The following is an 18150-nucleotide window of genomic DNA, read 5'->3' as shown; positions in this document are numbered from 1 at the left end:
AACAGTTGAAATTGAAAAGGAACCCAATTTACATGAGCACAGTATGTTCTCCATAATGTCCATGAACACTGTGAGTTCTAAGCACAAAAGATCTCGAAATCATTTGTACGTAATTCAATGGAATAGCCAAGAAGAAGAAGAAGATAGTGAGATATCCATATAGAAGAGAAACAGATACCTTTCTCGCTTTCCGGCGAAAAGAAAAGAGGACCAATGGGTCGGTGCTACTTCTTCGCCGGCGGATCCAGATTACTGCCCGACTCCTCCGGCCTTAAAACCTTTTCTGCTTTTGATTTCGTTACTTTGAAATGCAGACTAGAAATGGTTGACGTTTTTAGACGTTTAAAACGACACGCTGTTTATTCTACCTGGAGTGTTTACAAACCCATTGGTGAAAAATGGAGTTTTCTTTTTGACCAAAAATATGATTTTGTAGTTTTAGTAGAAAAATGTAATTTCATAGTTTTGATAGAAAAATGTATTTTGCAGATTTTGCGGATAAACTATAATTTTACAGTATTGACATGAAAATATAATTTTGTGGTCCAAACGGAAAAATATGGTATTGTAGTTAAAAACAATATATATCATAATCATTTGTTTGTCTTAATTTGAATCTAAATATTTTGTTTGGATAAAGATGAAATTTTCATGTTCATCTTTATTCTAATGAACCCATTAGACTCATCTAGATATATAAATCTCCTTTTTAAGATGGATTAATTTTAACACTAAACAAACATCAATTTTTATCTCCATCAAAATGGTCATTCTTGATCGAAAAACGAACACGCCAAACTATCAAAGTCTCAAACTAGGCACATTCATAGTGAACACCATCACATTGACATGGTGATATTCTCACAAACAATTATGCAAAAACTGGAAAACTGCTTAAAATATTTTGAACAGATTCGTGTGAAAACCTGACAGACGAAAGTTTTAAGGTACCACAAACAAACTTGAGAAGAATCAACATTCATGAGACTTAGTCGTTGGAATATCAATGTTTTGAGGTTCCAGAGTCGGTTGGATGTTGCATAAACCGAGTCGATTCTCACCTCTCTAACATATGGCTTTGAATAACTAGGGACGAAGAAGAACATTTAATTCCTTATCATTCCTAAAAAAATATCACCATTCATAAGGAATAACTTTTTCTTATCATTTTTTTTTATAGATGAATAAAGAATATAATCATTCCTTGATAAATTTGAGAAGAAACAAACATTTTTTTTCATTCCTGCTACTTTATTCTTCTACGTTCATTTCCTATTTGCTTTTCCTATTTCCAAAAAAGAGCCGTGAGCCAATAAATCGATGTAGTCGGCGGCCAGTTTACACAATGGACCAAGCTTGAGATGGAACATTTGTAAACATCATATGACCAGGAAGGCAGGAATCATAATTGAGTTTGGACACACACTTCCAAATAAGACGCCATTATTTCGACAAGAACTTCGTGTCAATAGGCAAATTCATCATTGTTGTTGTCAATGAAAAACAGCAACTAGAAATATAAAATATACTTCTTTAAAGGGCCAAAACTTCGATGAAATCAAACCAAACGAATGTATTAAGAAAATAGCTTCAGATCAATTAAGGTTTACAGTTTACTAAACAATGTAAACTAAAACCAAACATGGTGAAACTGAAAAATATAGAAAATGAACTAAAGACAAGACATTAACCAACCTAATTCTGACTTCTCCATCATTTCACCAAACTATAGAACCCAGTTAATAATAATCCTCATCTGATTCCGACCAATAGTTCGAACAGGGTTCCAAACGAGATCCTGGACAAGTTTGTGAAGGATCAAAGATCTGACCAAAGAACAAAACGGTTCCAGTTTTGTCTTCTCGAATCAAGAAAAGAAATGGATGGTCAGCCACAAAATCAATCCTCTTAGGAGGCTCCATATAAAGAGAAAACCCCATATCATCATCAGCAGTTGCAGCCGCAGCTTCAGCACCTTCCTCATCGATCTCCACGCAAGCTTTATGGTACAGTGAAATCGAACGCATTCCCAACTGATCCAAAACAGTTGAAACAGAAAACCCGAACGAGATTCTAAACTTTGGAATCCTGAACGCCCCGAGTTCATCTCTGAATCCTGGAATGTGATTATTCACGAACTCAGGTGTAGATCCCATCTTCTCCAGGAGTTCATACAACCCATCTTTCTTGTCGGGGAGATAGAAATACATTGAGAATTTGCGAATGGGACTAGTACTATCATTACTGCCTCGTCTGTAAGGGAGCCTGAGGACCTTGAAGCCATCGTAAGCTCTTACGTATTGGTCATCAGAGCTGGTCATGAATGGCACAGAGACTGATGTGCCATTGACAAGGTGAAAGTCTCTGTCTCTTGTATTATACTTTTCAAATGGTCTTTTCCAAGCTCCTTTAAAATACAATGCGTTTGCGTAAATCTTGTCGGTGTCGCTTGCCACTGAACCAGCAGGAAGAAGGTCTTTTATGAGATTATTGGTGTGATTTTCGACCCATGAGTTCACCTCCTCACGAACTTCTTCAGCCTTCCAAAACAAAAAAATAACTTTGATGAGATTCTTCATACTTATTATTGGATAAAAGGTTTAAAGCAATATGAAACACGAACTATACTGTTCTTCAACTAATTCAGATAACAAGTGTATAACTAGTTAATATTTTTTTGTAATGAAATTGAACTTAGTTAATTTGTAAGAGACAATATTTCTCATGGAAAAAAAATATTTCTCATGAAACCCTAAAAATGTTCTGAACAAAAGATGAAACTAATTACTACACAAACTATTCTGTTCTTCAACTAATTCAGAAAACAATAGAACTACTAGTTAATGTCTTCTTGTTGTGAAATCAAGGGATCACGATGATGAAGTTGAGCTGAGTTGATTTACAAGAAGACAATATTTCTCAGAAACCCTAATTTAGTTTGTTTTATTTTTTGGTAAACAAATTATTTTATTATATTTTTCTAGGGGGACGAAACCCTAATTTTCTGAATAAAAGATGAAACTTTACCTTTGATCGGAAATCAACTGGAGCATACACGGCGTTGAAGAAGTTTTCGAAGAATATCCTTGAATTTGGGATCAACCGGAAGTGATTTTTCAATCCATAAGCCATTCGCAGCCGTGATCTTTGGGCCGCCACTTGCACTCTGATCGGCAAAGACGACGGAGGATATATCGCGGAAGATGGTCTTCAGCTCTTCGATTGACGAAGATCTAAGGAAGGAGAGGATTTCACTAGCGTTTGACTCTCCTCCGGGACCAGCGGCGTGCATGGTGATCGCAGAGTTGATTGACGCCGGCGAGAAGATTACATTAGAGTCTTTGGTCGCGGAAGATAAGACGTTCATGGAAAGTAGAGATGTCAAAAGAAGGCTTGGCCCGCGGGATAGGCCCGTTTAAACCTGTGGCGGGGCGGGCTTGGGCCGAAGATCCGACATCCCGCAATGTCGCGGGCCTCGCGGGAATAGACTTGCGCGGGATGGGTTCTGTGCGGGATGGGCCGAAGAAGACCGCGGTTAACCCTAATGTCCCGCAGCTTCTTCTCTCTTCATTTGATCGGCCACCTGAAAAAAAAAAAGAGATGTAAAATGTATCCAAGGAATCGAGGAAGGCAGCAACAACTCAATATCGAAGGGAAAGTGGTATTTCGCAAGTATCTTCTTCAATGGAGAGTTCCTTCGCAAACTTCTTGTTATGTTTCCACGAAGCTTCAGAGTAGGAGATAGAAGGCGAAGGGTAGACAGGAAGCATCATCGAAGAAGAAACCATGGCCGGAGCTCCATCTCGTGCGGTGGCGACTCCACTTTCACTCTCGCTCTCTCTTTTTTTTTTTCAGGTGGCCGATCAAATGAAGAGAGAAGAAGCTGCGGGACATTAGGGTTAACCGCGGTCTTCTTCGGCCCATCCCGCACAGAACCCATCCCGCGCAAGTCTATTCCCGCGAGGCCCGCGACATTGCGGGATGTCGGATCTTCGGCCCAAGCCCGCCCCGCCACAGGTTTAAACGGGCCTATCCCGCGGGCCAAGCCTTCTTTTGACATCTCTAACGGCAACGTCGTTTTGCTTCCTCATAGCTTCTCTAAGATCCATCTTTGATATGCTACGAGTGCACTCAAAGAGATATCGGATGTGATTTTATAGTGAATCGTTTTGTTCACATGATTATCTAATCTCATTAATTAGTGGAATGAAATCCGAAAATCATAATAAATTAGTGGAATGTTTAGCTAAATTTCATTAGGGGAAAGTTTTTTTTTTTGCTTTACATGTTGGAGCTGGAAACTGAAAATTAACTATTTATAAACCAACTAGTGGTTTTTCCGCGCTTCGCGCGGATGTTACTATATATTTGTGTGTTGCATTTGTTCCAAGAAAGTTATTTTCTGCCTAGGAATTCCTCAAATCTGTTTTTTTCTTTGTTCTGGATGCTGGTTGAGTGTTGCCCGGAAATCCTCTCAAAGCTCTAGTGTTAAGTCCACCAGACGGCCCCATGTTACCATCATCTCTTAACCATTACTAAAGAATTCCTAGGCAGAAAATATCAGATGCGCATGATTGTTTATAATCTTCACGCCGAAAAATATGTATGTGTTTGCAGAGGCGTGCCCACCTTTCTATGAGAAAGTCAACTGTCTTATGTCCCAACTTGTATAGCACATTTTAGGAACCCCATTTTAATCCCTCTTTTAATTGGTTATAGTGTGTGTATACCTAAATAAATTTCTCTTAGTTTTGGATCTAAACAATAATTTATATGCTATTTAGATTTATTTCATGCTATTTTAGACTTTTTGATTTAATTTATTATCTAATTTCATAAAACTATTATTTTATTTATTTAATTTTTAGACTTTGAATTATAACTTTTTTTAGCTTGTATGATTTTATTTTTACATTGTAGTAATACATTTATAAGCTTACTATTCAACATATCTAAATAAACACATTTACTAAATTAAATAAGGCTCATTTTGCTCAATATACATAGGGAGATTCTAAATTCCAGAAGTGAGCTTTATTTTTAATAATTGGCGAACTTGTACCTCGACGGCGGTGGAATGACTGATTTGCCCTCATGGCAGAAAAGCTTATCTAATAGCCAAAAAACCTGCAACCGGTTATAGTTTTAGTTGAATTATTTAGTTTACATTTTGAGATGGTCATACGTGTTTGGGTTGTATATAACACCACATGTTAAATAGGTTTCGTTTCCAATATAATCAACAGGTGTAGTTATAATAATGACATCCTATTTATAAAGGAGAAGGCCACTCTCCACGTTTTCTATTGCATAAAACTCAGAAAGTGAAGAATATGAAACTTAGAGAAATGGCAGCCTCGTAAGATTTCTTTATACAATCAAAGCTGTAAAAGTCACCCATATCCCGGTACTTCCAAATCTCTTCGCAGCAATCCATGGAGATCCAAATGGTTAAATGTGAAAGGGAGTGATTATGATTAAATGAGAGTCAGACTTTCTCATTAACATTACAACATTCGGAGGTACTTTAGTTTTGTATACCACATATTCGTCATTAATTAATATTGGAGGGTTACTATTTCTCAATACTGATTTGAATGATGGATGATAAACAGAATTCATATTGGATAAGTAGATCCGTAAACGACAGCGTTGAGAGATAGGTTAATAATGTTTGCTAGATATTTTTTGTGAAACAAGTGACTGTCGTTGTTTTGTGTACTATTCATTCGATTGTGAAATGTTAAAATTCTTTGGGTACTCATCAAATCGGTGTCTAAAATCCAAAATAAAATATAGTTTAATTAAAGGAGGGGGAGGAGCCACGTTTCCATAATCAGTAGCATACGTTTAAGTTGGGTTCCCCCTCGCAAACTGCACTATAAATAAGGATTAAAGGTGCGATAGATAAGACACAACATCTTTTCCAGAAATCTGAAGTTCGCGTTGAAATATAGGAATCAATTGTGAGGGCTGTAAAAGAGAGCTACCAAATATAGGTGAGTTCTACACTTTACTCATTTACTGCAAAAGTTTTAAATGAGCATGGCGTGGGAGTATCATAAATATTTAAGATAACATAGGACAATTAATTAAGTTTCATAATTTCTCTATTAATTATCATCGTCGTTACCTTGTCTACAGATGGGTCAGCTTGTACGAATTAGTATTGGGGAGTGGAGTAAAAGTGCAGCCGGGTGTTGGCAATTCGAGGGAGATCCTTCTGCAGTGGACAAGTATATCGTTGCACGCAGCAACGAAAATATCAACTCCTTTACGTCTCTCATACGCGAAGAGCTGGTAATTGGACCTGAATGCCCCATTGGTTTGACATATCAACTGCCGCAGCGGATGTTGCATGGAATTCAATCAACTAAGCAACCATCAAACATAGTAACTTCTGACAACGTTGCCTTCGTGATGAGTGTGCAAGAATGGACAAACGGAGTCCAACATTTTTTACACAATCGGGGCTCGGAACGTGGCTAAATACCAGTTCCTCTGTAGAACTCCTTTCAATATCGGTGACTTTAGATTTTTGGATGGAAGTGTAACGGAGGAGGATCATTTCGCATCACTACGAGGTAATCAGTGTGTAATATGCAACCTTTTATACAACTTTTAATGTTTGGAAGACAATACATAAAGCTAATCAATGAATGTAATTGATTTTCTGTAGGCCTCGTGGGCGAAGACATAATACGCCGTAGTGATACATTAATGACGCAACTATTCAGCGACGAAAATTTGATCTTAATATACCGGTTGTCGTATGAGATTGAAAAGGCCAGAGGTTTTCCCTTATGCGAAACAAATGGTATAGGACTCCAGTCTCGCTTATTACCGTGTAAATGAGAACATGTCAAACTTGTTAAATGTCGTCTCTAATCCTAGTACACTTTCAATTTCGCTGTAGTACATGTTCTAATAAGAAAACAAATATGAATGTTTTGGGGGAATCACCCATAAAGTAACACGTCAATTGTATCTCAAAAGATAGACATTCAAGTTTGGTAGTAGTAATACGGTAGCGGTCTTAATACAAAGGGGGATATTAGGAATACAACCCATATGGGACATGTTTGAGAAAAGAAGTGGTAGACAGATTTATGATTGCATGTCTGATATTAAAACCGTGTATTACTTATAATACGTTTATTTTGAAAAATATCCGGATATTACCACATACGGTTACTATTAAAATTAAATTAGATAAAGTGACAAAAACATTATTAAGTTTCATTTAATTATGATGCAGGGGATGAAGAAATACCTGATAATGCAGAAGATGTATCTCGATACTTCAGTCCCGTGTCGGCAGGAGTGGAGATTGATCCGACTGATTTGGAATTTGAAGAGAATGGAGATTATATTCATGGGGGAGGCCTTTCGCGCTCGGTTAATCGACCGGAATCCGAAAATGCTGGAAGCACAGAGCTCAGTATGAATGGACAACAAACCGGAATGATGAACGAAAATGTTGTGGAGATGGATCAATCATCAACAGGTCAACCGCGTATATAAGACAAGCTGAAGAAGGACGCACCCCATATAATCCTATACATCTAAACCTTGGTGAAAACAGTGACATAGGTGAGGATATATATACCACTTACATAACTTGAAAAGTAAAGTAGGCTTTGTTAACAGAAATGGTAACGTAAATATAGGCACAAAAGAAGCGGAGGATGTGTCCAAAGAGAAGGGTAATAGAATGATGGACGAAGTTGATGGAGGGGAAAACAGATATATACATGTCAACGATGATTCAGATAACCATCATGGGGCCACACCTATGCGAATTGAACGCGTGGTGATAAACGACTCATCGTCCGACCTACCAGGGAACCAAGGTGCGTGTGAGAAGTTATAAATCTAATTAAATAGGGACGACAATATTATCAGTTCAGTTATAGTAATCAAGAAAATAATGCCCGGTTATTTTTAATGATAACAGGTCCCACCGAAGTAATTAACAATCCGGATGTTGTATGTGTTGGGATGATATTCAAATGTAGAGAAGATTTCAAACAGCATATGACGATTTATGCAATTCGCAACAAATTCCGATTTCGAAATACCCGTTCTGGCCCGGGTGCGATGGTTCTCAGATGCTTCAGCCAAACCTGCATTTGGAGAGTCTATGCTGCCGTCCTAAAAAACACTCAACTGTATGAGGTGAAGACTGTGAACCTAGCTCATTCTTGCAGTGTAGACGATCGTGCAGGGTATCAATCACAAGCAACACACACTGTAATCGGTGGGATAATGAGGGCTAAATTTGCGGGTAGAGGGGGAGGCCCTCGTCCTAATGAAATTAGGGAAGCCATGCAGGGAGATCACAATGTCCACATTTCCTATTGGAAAGCCTGGAGGTCCAGAGAGGTTGCTTTAGACTACGCTAAAGGGTCATTTGGTGCTTCATACAATCTCCTACCCAATTACCTAGAAAAGCTAGTTTACGCTAATCCGGGAAGCCTTGCAGAGATATAGACGGAGTTTACGGAAGGGATAGGGCATAGGTTCAAGTATATGTTCCTTGCTTTGTCTGCCAGCATTGCAGGTTACAGATTCATGAGGAAGGTTATAATAGTTGATGGTACACATCTTCGAGGTAAGTATGCTGGTTGTTTACTCACTGCCTCAGCCCAAGATGGAAATTATCAAGTGTTTCCATTGGCGGTCGCGGTTGTCGATGGCGAAAATGACAAAGCATGGGAGTGGTTTTTTAACAAACTATCACAATTCATACCAAACAACGACGATATTGTTTTTGTCTCTGATCGCCATCCATCTATTTACCACGGCATTGCTAAGGTAGATCGGATATCAATTGATAACAGAATAGAGTAATGTAATATAGTTTTCTAAGATAACGTTAATCTTGCTCGTACTTTGTACGTTTAAGGTAAAGTTTAGATGTAAAATAAAGACCCTGGATTTAATTTCATGCAGGTGTATCCTATGGCTAGGCATTGCGCATGCATACTCCACCTAAAGAGAAATATTAGAACGTATTTCAAAGATAAGCACTTGGGGTATTTGGTGGGGAAAGCAGCAAGGGCGTTCCGACGATCGGAGTTTTACAGTACATTCAACGAGATTAAAAAAAGTCAATGTTTCATGTGCAGAGTACTTAACTGGGATAGGAGTCCAACATTGGGCAAGATCTCTGTTTGAAGGCAACCGCTACAACATTATGACGAGTAATGTTGCAGAGACTTGGAACTCGGTATTACGGGATGCTAGAGAATACCCAATACTTTCACTTATCGAATACATAAGAGGGAAGCTTATGTCATGGTTTGCTGCAAGAAGACAACTACTGAGGGAGGGTGATAAGATAGTGACTCCACATGTGGATGATATTGTGGCAGCAAACTTCGAACGGAGTGGGGGACTTTGGGTAACGCTCATTGGGGAAGAAGAATATGAGGTTCGGGACAAGGACGGAAACACATGTCATGTTAATTTAACAGACAAGACTTGTACGTGCTTTGAATTTCAAGCCCTACTCATTCCCTGCATCCACGCGATAGCTGCGGCAACAAGGTACAAAATCAGGGTGGACACACTGGTCGGAGAGTGTTATAGTTTGAACACATATAGAGCATCGTACGCGGAAAAAATTAATCCAGTTGTTGGTTACGAGGACATTGAAATTTTATCAAGTGACAGATCTGAAGGGCAGGTGTCACTAAACCCGCCGGCTAGTAGGAGACCACCGGGGAGGCCGAGGAAAAACCGGCTTTTATCACGAGGAGAATTTGAGGTACTTCATACACTATAAGTTGTAATATAACTTATGTGGAATTTAGTTGTTTCCCGTGTAAATTATACATCATAAGAACATTTAGTTCATAATTTAAAGTATGTTGATTGCAGATGCAAGGAAAGAAAAAGCGAACTATGTGCAGTAGATGCAAGTGCGCTGGCCACAACCGCGCGACTTGCAAAATGGCAATATGATGTGGCTTAACGCGTTGTTAACGGAAGTTGTCTACTCGGATGATGAAGGTGTATGGAAGAAGTCGTGGTCTGTATAACTGTAATAAATGCCGCAGTAGTGGCAATGTATTATATAAAAAAGTTTGGGGATGAGGCAGGTTTATGTAGTATCCCGAGTTTATACAATAAATAATGACAACTTCCTTTTGTTTGGTGACATTATCTGTAAAATAAGCATATGTTAAGCAGCATATAAAGGGAGAATGAAGTTTTATTTCTCTCTATCACTCCTGTTGTTTTCAAAAGCATACTTTAAGCGTGTAAATAGTGATTTCCAAAAACTAACAATTAACCGGCGAGAAAGCTAGATAGCAGGATAAAAATTAGAATAGCAGGCCACAGAACCTATAATCGGATGTTTAAGCGTTTATGGAAACAGCGAACATGTCCAATACTTGCAAATGTCCTGAAAGTGATATTCCTATATTATAAATGGAAACAAATAGCCCGAAAAACGTTAGTAACTTGCACCAAATTTGCGACTCCGGATAGAATGTTATAAATCCTTGAAAGAGTTTGTAGGTATAGCTTACGACAGAAATAATGTATGGGGACATAGATAATAGACGATGCACTAATGATAATTGAGAACAAATATTTACAGTTTTCGTATTACTTTGAGCTTGAAGTTAGCAATCATTAAATAATGTCAAATACAATGCAGAGTTGTCTATAAATCTCCATAAATATAGATATAGCCGGGGACGCATTTCGTTTTCCATATAATTTTTTAGTATCCGGATATGTTAGACAGCATAATTTATACGGTCATTTTTTTTTATGCAAAATACTAGGGTTCCAAACCGAATCCTGAAGACAATGCATTTAGTACAACGTTGAAAAAGCTTTTGTGATTTTTCTAAATTAACTTCTACAATGATGAAAGTTAGCGTATCAAGAAAATAACAACACACAAATCCATGCAATTAAATTGAGAAACTGCAATAGTGGAGCTGATGTAGTTTCGACAGTTTGACCCAAGTTACAAACCAGGTTAGTGTTATGACACGTAGACTTAATGGCTAACTGTTGAAGATATTTTGTTTTCTTAGCTTAGTAAAGAAGATTTTGAGTTCGTAAACCGTGATGATAATGACTCTATAAATAATGAATGGAATTACAGAGATGTGTTGTCATGTCAGAAAAGTAAGTCATGATGATACCCTATCCCTAGATAGACTGCGGACATTAAATGCAGAGATATGGGTTAGATTTTCATATTTAACCGACAAGTGTAGGTTAAGTCCGGTTGTTAGAGTGTGTATTTTGCTATATATAGGTAGTCCCACAATCTTTAGTTACCTCAACTAAGTAGTCTAAAAACACCGGATTGTAGCCCAGCAATCTGAAAATAACTACAGCTCACTGGAAGTGCTTTAACTCTTTAAGATCCAGAAACTGTAAGTGATATATAGTTTAAGAGATCGTTATCTTCTATCTCACCATATTGTTATTTCCTTCAACCTCTGATTCACCCTTACTTTATAATATGTATTCTTAGAATTGAAATGATACTATATTCATCATCGTCGTTATCACAATCTGCAGATGTCGCGTCTTGTCCATGTTGTGAAGGGTCAATGGAGAAAATCGCTTGAAGGAGTGTGGAGATTCGATCAGGATTCTGCCGTGCCACCACATGATATTCTAGTGGGGAGAAGTGACCATGTTGAGGCCGTTAAGGGTATGGTGAGAGGTGTTTTTAGGCTTCGTGCTGAAACTCCTCTGCTACTAACCTTCCAGCTGCCACCATGGATGGTGGAACCAGATGGAGCTACAAACCCCCCACCTCAAAACATTCTCACAACTGCAGATGTTGAGATGATGATCTGCGTTCACGAGTGGAATACTGAACCTAGGTTGTGTGTAATATTCGGGGCGGAGGAAGTGGCTACATACCAGTTCAGATGTAGATCGCCTTTTACCATCGGACGTCGACATTTTCTTGGCGAAGGTGTCTCCGAGGAGCAACACATGGCCGCTATTTTGGGTAAACACTTCTTACAGTTTACGTCGAAACATACAATTTTCTACTTATGCTGTGACCTTCACGGGTTTGTCATTTTTAAATAATATTGCGGTGTATAAATCCCCTTTCCAGGTATGATTAGAGGCAACGAGTTTCTGTGTAGTCAAAGCGTAATGGCTGAGGTCTTCAACGAAGATGAAATGGTGCTCCTATACCGATTTTCGCTTGAGATAGAGAAAGCTAAAACAGTCTTGACCTCAATTTGGGACCAGCCGTTGAATCTGGAGATCACATAGTGCCAACTGGTGGACGCACAGACGGAGACAGATTTAGGGCAAATATGGCCATCGGTTATGGTAAGAGAAAAAACCGTCTTATTTAAGTGATTCGTGATTTTTATGAAAGGATCCAGATACATTACGTGATAAACTAACATTATCTTATAAATGGTTATTCCGTAGCACCCGCATTAAGTACCGTCAACTTTAGCGAATTTCGCCCGCTCAGCACTGGGGCACATAACAGGACATCACTTCCTCCACATCCCTATGATACGCAATCTTTTGCAACCCACGTTGGAGCCACAGAGACCCGTCCAGATTATTGGGAAAATGTAATGAATTCGAGCTATGCAGTTCATCTACAAAGGATATATGGAGTTCCGGGGTCGGAGTACGTGGGGTACGGACCCAATGAGCTCAATATAGTACCTTCTAATGTTCCCGTGTTTCCAAGAAACACGAACAGTATTCAAGCATCATCTACGGGTTCCTCCGCTCATGGTAAAACAAAGGACGAAACAGGGAGTGAAGTTAACTTCTACAAGGTCGAAAACAGTGGTTTAGGAAACCCACTGAACCAGGAAAAAGGTAGTATTTACATGGTTGCTGTTACCCTCCGTTCTAAACTTATAACTTTACCTCGTTTTAATTGAAAAATAAACAGGTGAATCGTCGAGGCAGGGCAATCTGGGTACAGGAGAGGAGGTGGCAGGCGAAACAAATGCTGACAACATCCAACAGGGCCCTGGAGAGGAGGGCAACAATGGAGGAGCTGAACGTTAAGCTTCAACGTTTCTTTTATAAATAAGTCTGACGATGCTGAGGTCATATGTTGTTTTTGGGTTGTTGATGGTTTTTCCATGAAGTGTAGTATTTTGGTGGTTGGGGGATGTAGTTCAATGGTATGGTCACATGTTTCGTTTTCATCTGTTTTGGTATGCATTAATCGAAGCAGGGTAGAAGGGATGTTAAGTTTGAGTGTGTAATGTAAAATATCTGTAAGACACTCTTTAAGATGTTAATGTAAAATATTATTTAAATTAAAAATCAAGTTCCTCCTTGCTAACCAGACCAAGTGGATTTTAGACCAACAATTTCCTTTCCACATATATAACAGTTTATTAACTAACATAACCGTATTTCTGTATTATATCCGTGTTTGTGTATTATATCTGAATATCAGCGCCGTTAAAATGCGACCCCAACAACAGAGTAATTATTCGTGTTGGCCGTTGACCCTAAAACAGTAGTATAAATCTGTTAACAAGTGTTTCAGTAACGGAAAGTATAGCATAGGAAGTAAAACAAACATATGACATACATGACTCAAGATTACGGAAGCAAACAGAAGTAGTTAGGAAAATGACAGAGACCACCAACTCGAACAGCAAATTAAACCATAATGAAGATAGTAAGTATAGTTCAAATCAGAAGCATAGACATTTTAAAAACACACCAAAGGAAAGACGGTATTATGGCTTCAACCGTAAACAGAGTTTAACAACAACAACAGCGGAACACACTAGAGCTTCTTGTGGAACTCATAAATCAGCACAGCTACCCTTTGTGACTCGTCGGGAATGATTGATGGAGTGATAGTACTACAACTTTCTGGCCCATAGAGCGCATGAGTACACATCAACAAACAAGCAGTCAAGGCCGCTTCTGCGGGGTTGGTGTTGTGCACCACACCTTTTACTGTCTCAACAGCGAGGGCCGTCTCCAGATAGTCAGGCAAGCAACCACAGTGTTTCAGCAAGCATGGGAACATTTCACATAGGGGGGCAACCTCCTTGGTTAAAACGTTTGCGTTCGTAACCTCCGGATTGCAATCAAGAACATATATTTTTCCTGCATTGAAATCAACGGAAATTCCGACCCAGTGTTTCCGGCTCAGGGAGAGAGGCATGTAGAACCGTGAGGCAGCAGTGTTAGAATTCAAACTCTTCACCACCATATCGACGATGGCCTTTGTGAATATATACGGAGTTCCGGACTTTGCTCTCCTGAACTTTTGAAAGTTCCTAGCCAACAAAACTTGAAGTCCACTATCCAGGAAAACAGGAGAGGAATGTGAGGTAGCACAAATTTTGTTGTTCACAGATGCAGAAACTACCCTCAGAAGAATGTCCATAACCTGTAAACAGCAGGACACTGGTGATCCAAAATGGGTAGAAAGATTAATTCACTATAAGTTTGAAATCTAACGTTACATACTCTGCCTGGGAGAAACCGGTTTCTTTCTCCAATGTCCGTGATGTCCTTCCCTGTGACGGATAGGCCAGCGACGTTTATAACGCTGAAAGGAAAACATTTTCCAAAACGTCAGTCATTTTTACCACAGTTTTAATAATAACAAAAAAAATACGAATAACAGTACTACATTATAAAGGTTCATACCAATCTTTCTTGAGTAGAATCTTCAGACGGCTATACTTTTCATGAATAACTCCTACATCATAAGCACCATTACCAAAAATCTGGCCTTCTCTTGCACGGTTAAGTAACGCAGTTCCACATTGGTAGTCGGTGAGCAACTGAGGTGGGACGGTGCGTATGCGCTTGCTCTTACGGCACAGTAATGCCTCTCCTCCATCTACTACAACCTCTCCATTGCCTTTCCCACCACCCTGATCTTCGTTCTCTCCCATCTCATCATCATCTTCATCAGGATGTTCGCGAAGCTCTTGAGTTAGGCCAAGTGAGAATGACGGAACCTGCAGTCGAATACAATATACAACACATAGTAGCAGCCGTCAAACAATAATATAGAAACAAAGTAATAATTGAATGAAATATGGGAGGAGAGGATGTGATCATACAATTGGATCAACCTGTTGTTCCGTCTGGCTATGACCAGACCTCGATGATTGATCTTCCACGGACTTCCCCCCTTTTCCATTCGAATGCATGTTAGACAGATGCTTGTGGATAGATTCAGGTTGAACATGCACCTAAGCGAAGCGGGGTTCATAACAGATGGACAAATTGACCGTTAAAAATACATTTTTGAATTTTGAATACGCAGATACTAAAAGAAATTGCTTGCTAAAAAGGTATGTTGATAAAATTTTAATTTAGAACTTATGTATATGAAGACGCGTTATTTATAATTTTGGGGGAAAAATGATATCTGATAGTGGAGACGTATCATGTCGATAATGAACACAATGGGGTAATATAAAAGACGCCTAAGAAGTTTATAAAGGCATGAACGAATTTCAAAACTTACCGCCTCGTTCTCCATCATTTGATTTCCACTGTTGTGGTCATCCGCAGCTCCATCGAAAGGGTTGACCGATTTTTGGGAGCATGATTTACCAGGTGATCCCTGAAATGACAACATTAACACGTTCACAGGCCGTATATATACATCCAGCTAATAAGGAATGTAAATTTGATAATGCGTTGTTCAATATCCGGATATAAACTACGTAATCACGCTATATATATAGGGTTCCGGATATTTTACTATCCCAAATTGACTTCCCAACAGTTTACTTAACATGGAGAACCACAAAGAGAGTAAATAACTAAAGTGTGAGGATTACCACTTACCGGGCATTCGTTTTCTGCAGCAGGTGGCGTTGAGTAATGACTAATGTTTTCCATCACATTTTCGATTATCTCATCATTATCATCAAGAGGAATGGGAGTCGTCTTTGAAGGAACACCTTCCACTCCCGGTTCTTCACCCGCTGCAGTTGAGTTTGGATGCGCAAAAGCTGATTGTGTATGTAAAGTCGGCATAAATTTCATCATCTCAGTCTTGAAAGACTGCAACATTCCTTCAACTATTGCAATAACCTTATTTTCACATCCAACAGACTGGGCAGACACCTCTTTAACTGAAGAAACAACATCAGCAATATTCCCATCGATCCTGTTTACCTCCGGTCGCAGTATGGCATTTACAATAGACGTTATTCTGATATCGCCTTCCATGCAAACTGGTGGAGCTTTATCCTTTCTCGGGATTCCTTTCTTTTTCCCTGCTGTTTTAGCCTTCTCACGCATTCTTTCCACATCAGCTTTTGTTACCCCTCCTCTGAACATATCTTTTGTAAAGATATGGTTATCGTTTATGCAACAAAGCATAAACGATACTTTTGCGTCATTAACTTCATCGGACCATACAAGCACAGACTCGTCCACCGGCCTAGCTGGGTCTTGAGGTATTATACTCCGCACCATAACATAACATACCAATAAACGACGAAACAACATTAAAGCTAATATAGTAATTAATTCATATCCTACATAAGTGGACTATACGAGTGGGGACCATACCTCTTCTTTCTTGTCAACTTCGCGAGCATGTGCAGGACTTAAAGTCTTCTTCTTTGTCTTCCTTGTACTGCGATCAACATCATCTTCATCGCTATCAGACTCAGATGAGGAACAAGACTCTTGCACTACTTCCGTGAGCGAAGGAACAGCTTCGACAATTATGAGCTGCAAGGCCAAAGCAAAGCTTTTGAGAGCTACTGAATTTTGGGACAGGGAGATCTCATCCTTTTTTTTGATACTAGTCATCAACATATCAAATGCTAACCGACCCCAAGGGAAAGAAAAGAATTCGTCGATGTCCTCAAGCAACTCAGCGTGTTCCTTCAACATCTTCATCTTCAGATTAGTAGATAACAAAACAGATGATACAATTGCCAGACAGGCCAATTTTATCCGGATATCTTTGTCGGTGACGGTTTTTTTTCGCAGCATCTTAACTGCCTTCGACACACGCAGCTCTTCGACACTTCCGAAGAGCTCAGGCCAGTAGGGTTTGTCGTTAATCTTTTTCTTCTTCTTCAGCTTCTGTTTTTTGGGAAACTCGCCACATGGAAGACCGGTGACGATAGCAAACTCTCGGAGGGAAAATATTATGGGCTTCCCAGCAAATCGGAACCAAGCTTCATATTTCTTCTCAACTTTAAGTTGCCTGGAAAGAAGGAATCGGGCAAATCTACCTGAGAAGCCGGGTTTGTCACCAATATCGACTAGCTTACCAAAGGAAGATTGTCGGATAAACTGAATCTCCTCTTCATCGAGAGCACTCAAAATGGAGTTAATTGCGCGAGAAGACTGGTATGTAAGAACCCTAACTCCCACGGGCTCCTCGCCGTCGGCGAACATCATACCAGGCAGATTCATCCTTGTTTCTTCGACTTGATCTTCAGGAAATTGAACAGACGGATTCATCGCCTTGGAATTTTGTAGTGAAATTTTTTGGGGAAGGTGAATAGAACACACAAAGATCTGCGAAAGACGAAAAGCCAATGAAAGAAGAAAATGAAACAATAAAATTCTTTGAAAATGTCGGAAAGTTTATTCAGTAACAGTTGTCACGCGCATAATCATTAATTGCAAGGGAGTTTTACCGGCTAGCTCCGCGGTGTGTCAGACCCAAAAACTTTTTTAGCCTAAACCCTAGGTATCAATATTTTATGATAATAGGCCTATTTTCGTCATTATGAAAATGTGAACAGAAGCATAGCCATTTACCTAATATAATAAGTTAACGTAGTCATACGATGCAAAAACCCATTAAATAATTATAAAATCTTCATAGATAATTTCAAGTTTTGTATTTTTGGTTTAATAAACTATGTGGTTTGTATTCTTTTAAGAAATAATATGACCATTTTTCATATGAATTTATAAATATTAAATACATAATGTTTGTAAGGTTTTTTATAATAGATTTTTGTTACTAATTATGGAAATGTTTTTACTCTAGCCTTAGGCCCCTCAAACACCTAGGCATGACACTGTGTGTTTGTTGTGAGAGAGTAGGTGTTAAGTGTTAACATACTCTTACTTGGTTCAGTTTCAGTAGTTTGTTTCTTACATTTGTTTGATGAGTTTACCTGTTTTATTCATCTGATTGTTAAA

At 39.0% G+C, this 18150-nt stretch overlaps 2 protein-coding genes and 1 pseudogene across 2 annotated transcripts; 1 reads left to right on the top strand and 2 right to left on the bottom strand.

The window, feature by feature from the left end:
• Positions 1-745: 745 nt before the first annotated feature.
• On the bottom strand, positions 746-3293 carry LOC106350483 (annotated as a pseudogene).
• A 5281-nt stretch (positions 3294-8574) lies between these two features.
• On the top strand, positions 8575-9969 carry LOC125609998. The gene is made up of 4 exons (XM_048781639.1): positions 8575-8817; positions 8956-9088; positions 9132-9772; positions 9886-9969. Exons 1-4 carry the CDS (start codon positions 8575-8577, stop codon positions 9967-9969), a joined length of 1101 nt encoding a protein of 366 aa, XP_048637596.1.
• Positions 9970-13780: 3811 nt separating this feature from the next.
• Positions 13781-16452, bottom strand: LOC106353670. Its single transcript, XM_048781638.1, has 6 exons — positions 15817-16452; positions 15491-15589; positions 15081-15212; positions 14659-14975; positions 14476-14557; positions 13781-14395 (listed from the first exon to the last, which is right to left on the bottom strand). The coding sequence occupies exons 1-6, from the start codon at positions 16450-16452 to the stop codon at positions 13781-13783; spliced, it is 1881 nt and encodes a 626-aa protein (XP_048637595.1).
• Positions 16453-18150: the final 1698 nt, after the last annotated feature.

This window comes from Brassica napus, chromosome A6 (genome assembly GCF_020379485.1).
Source record: "Brassica napus cultivar Da-Ae chromosome A6, Da-Ae, whole genome shotgun sequence".
NCBI lineage: Eukaryota > Viridiplantae > Streptophyta > Magnoliopsida > Brassicales > Brassicaceae > Brassica > Brassica napus.
This window is presented reverse-complemented; position numbering and strand designations above follow the sequence as displayed.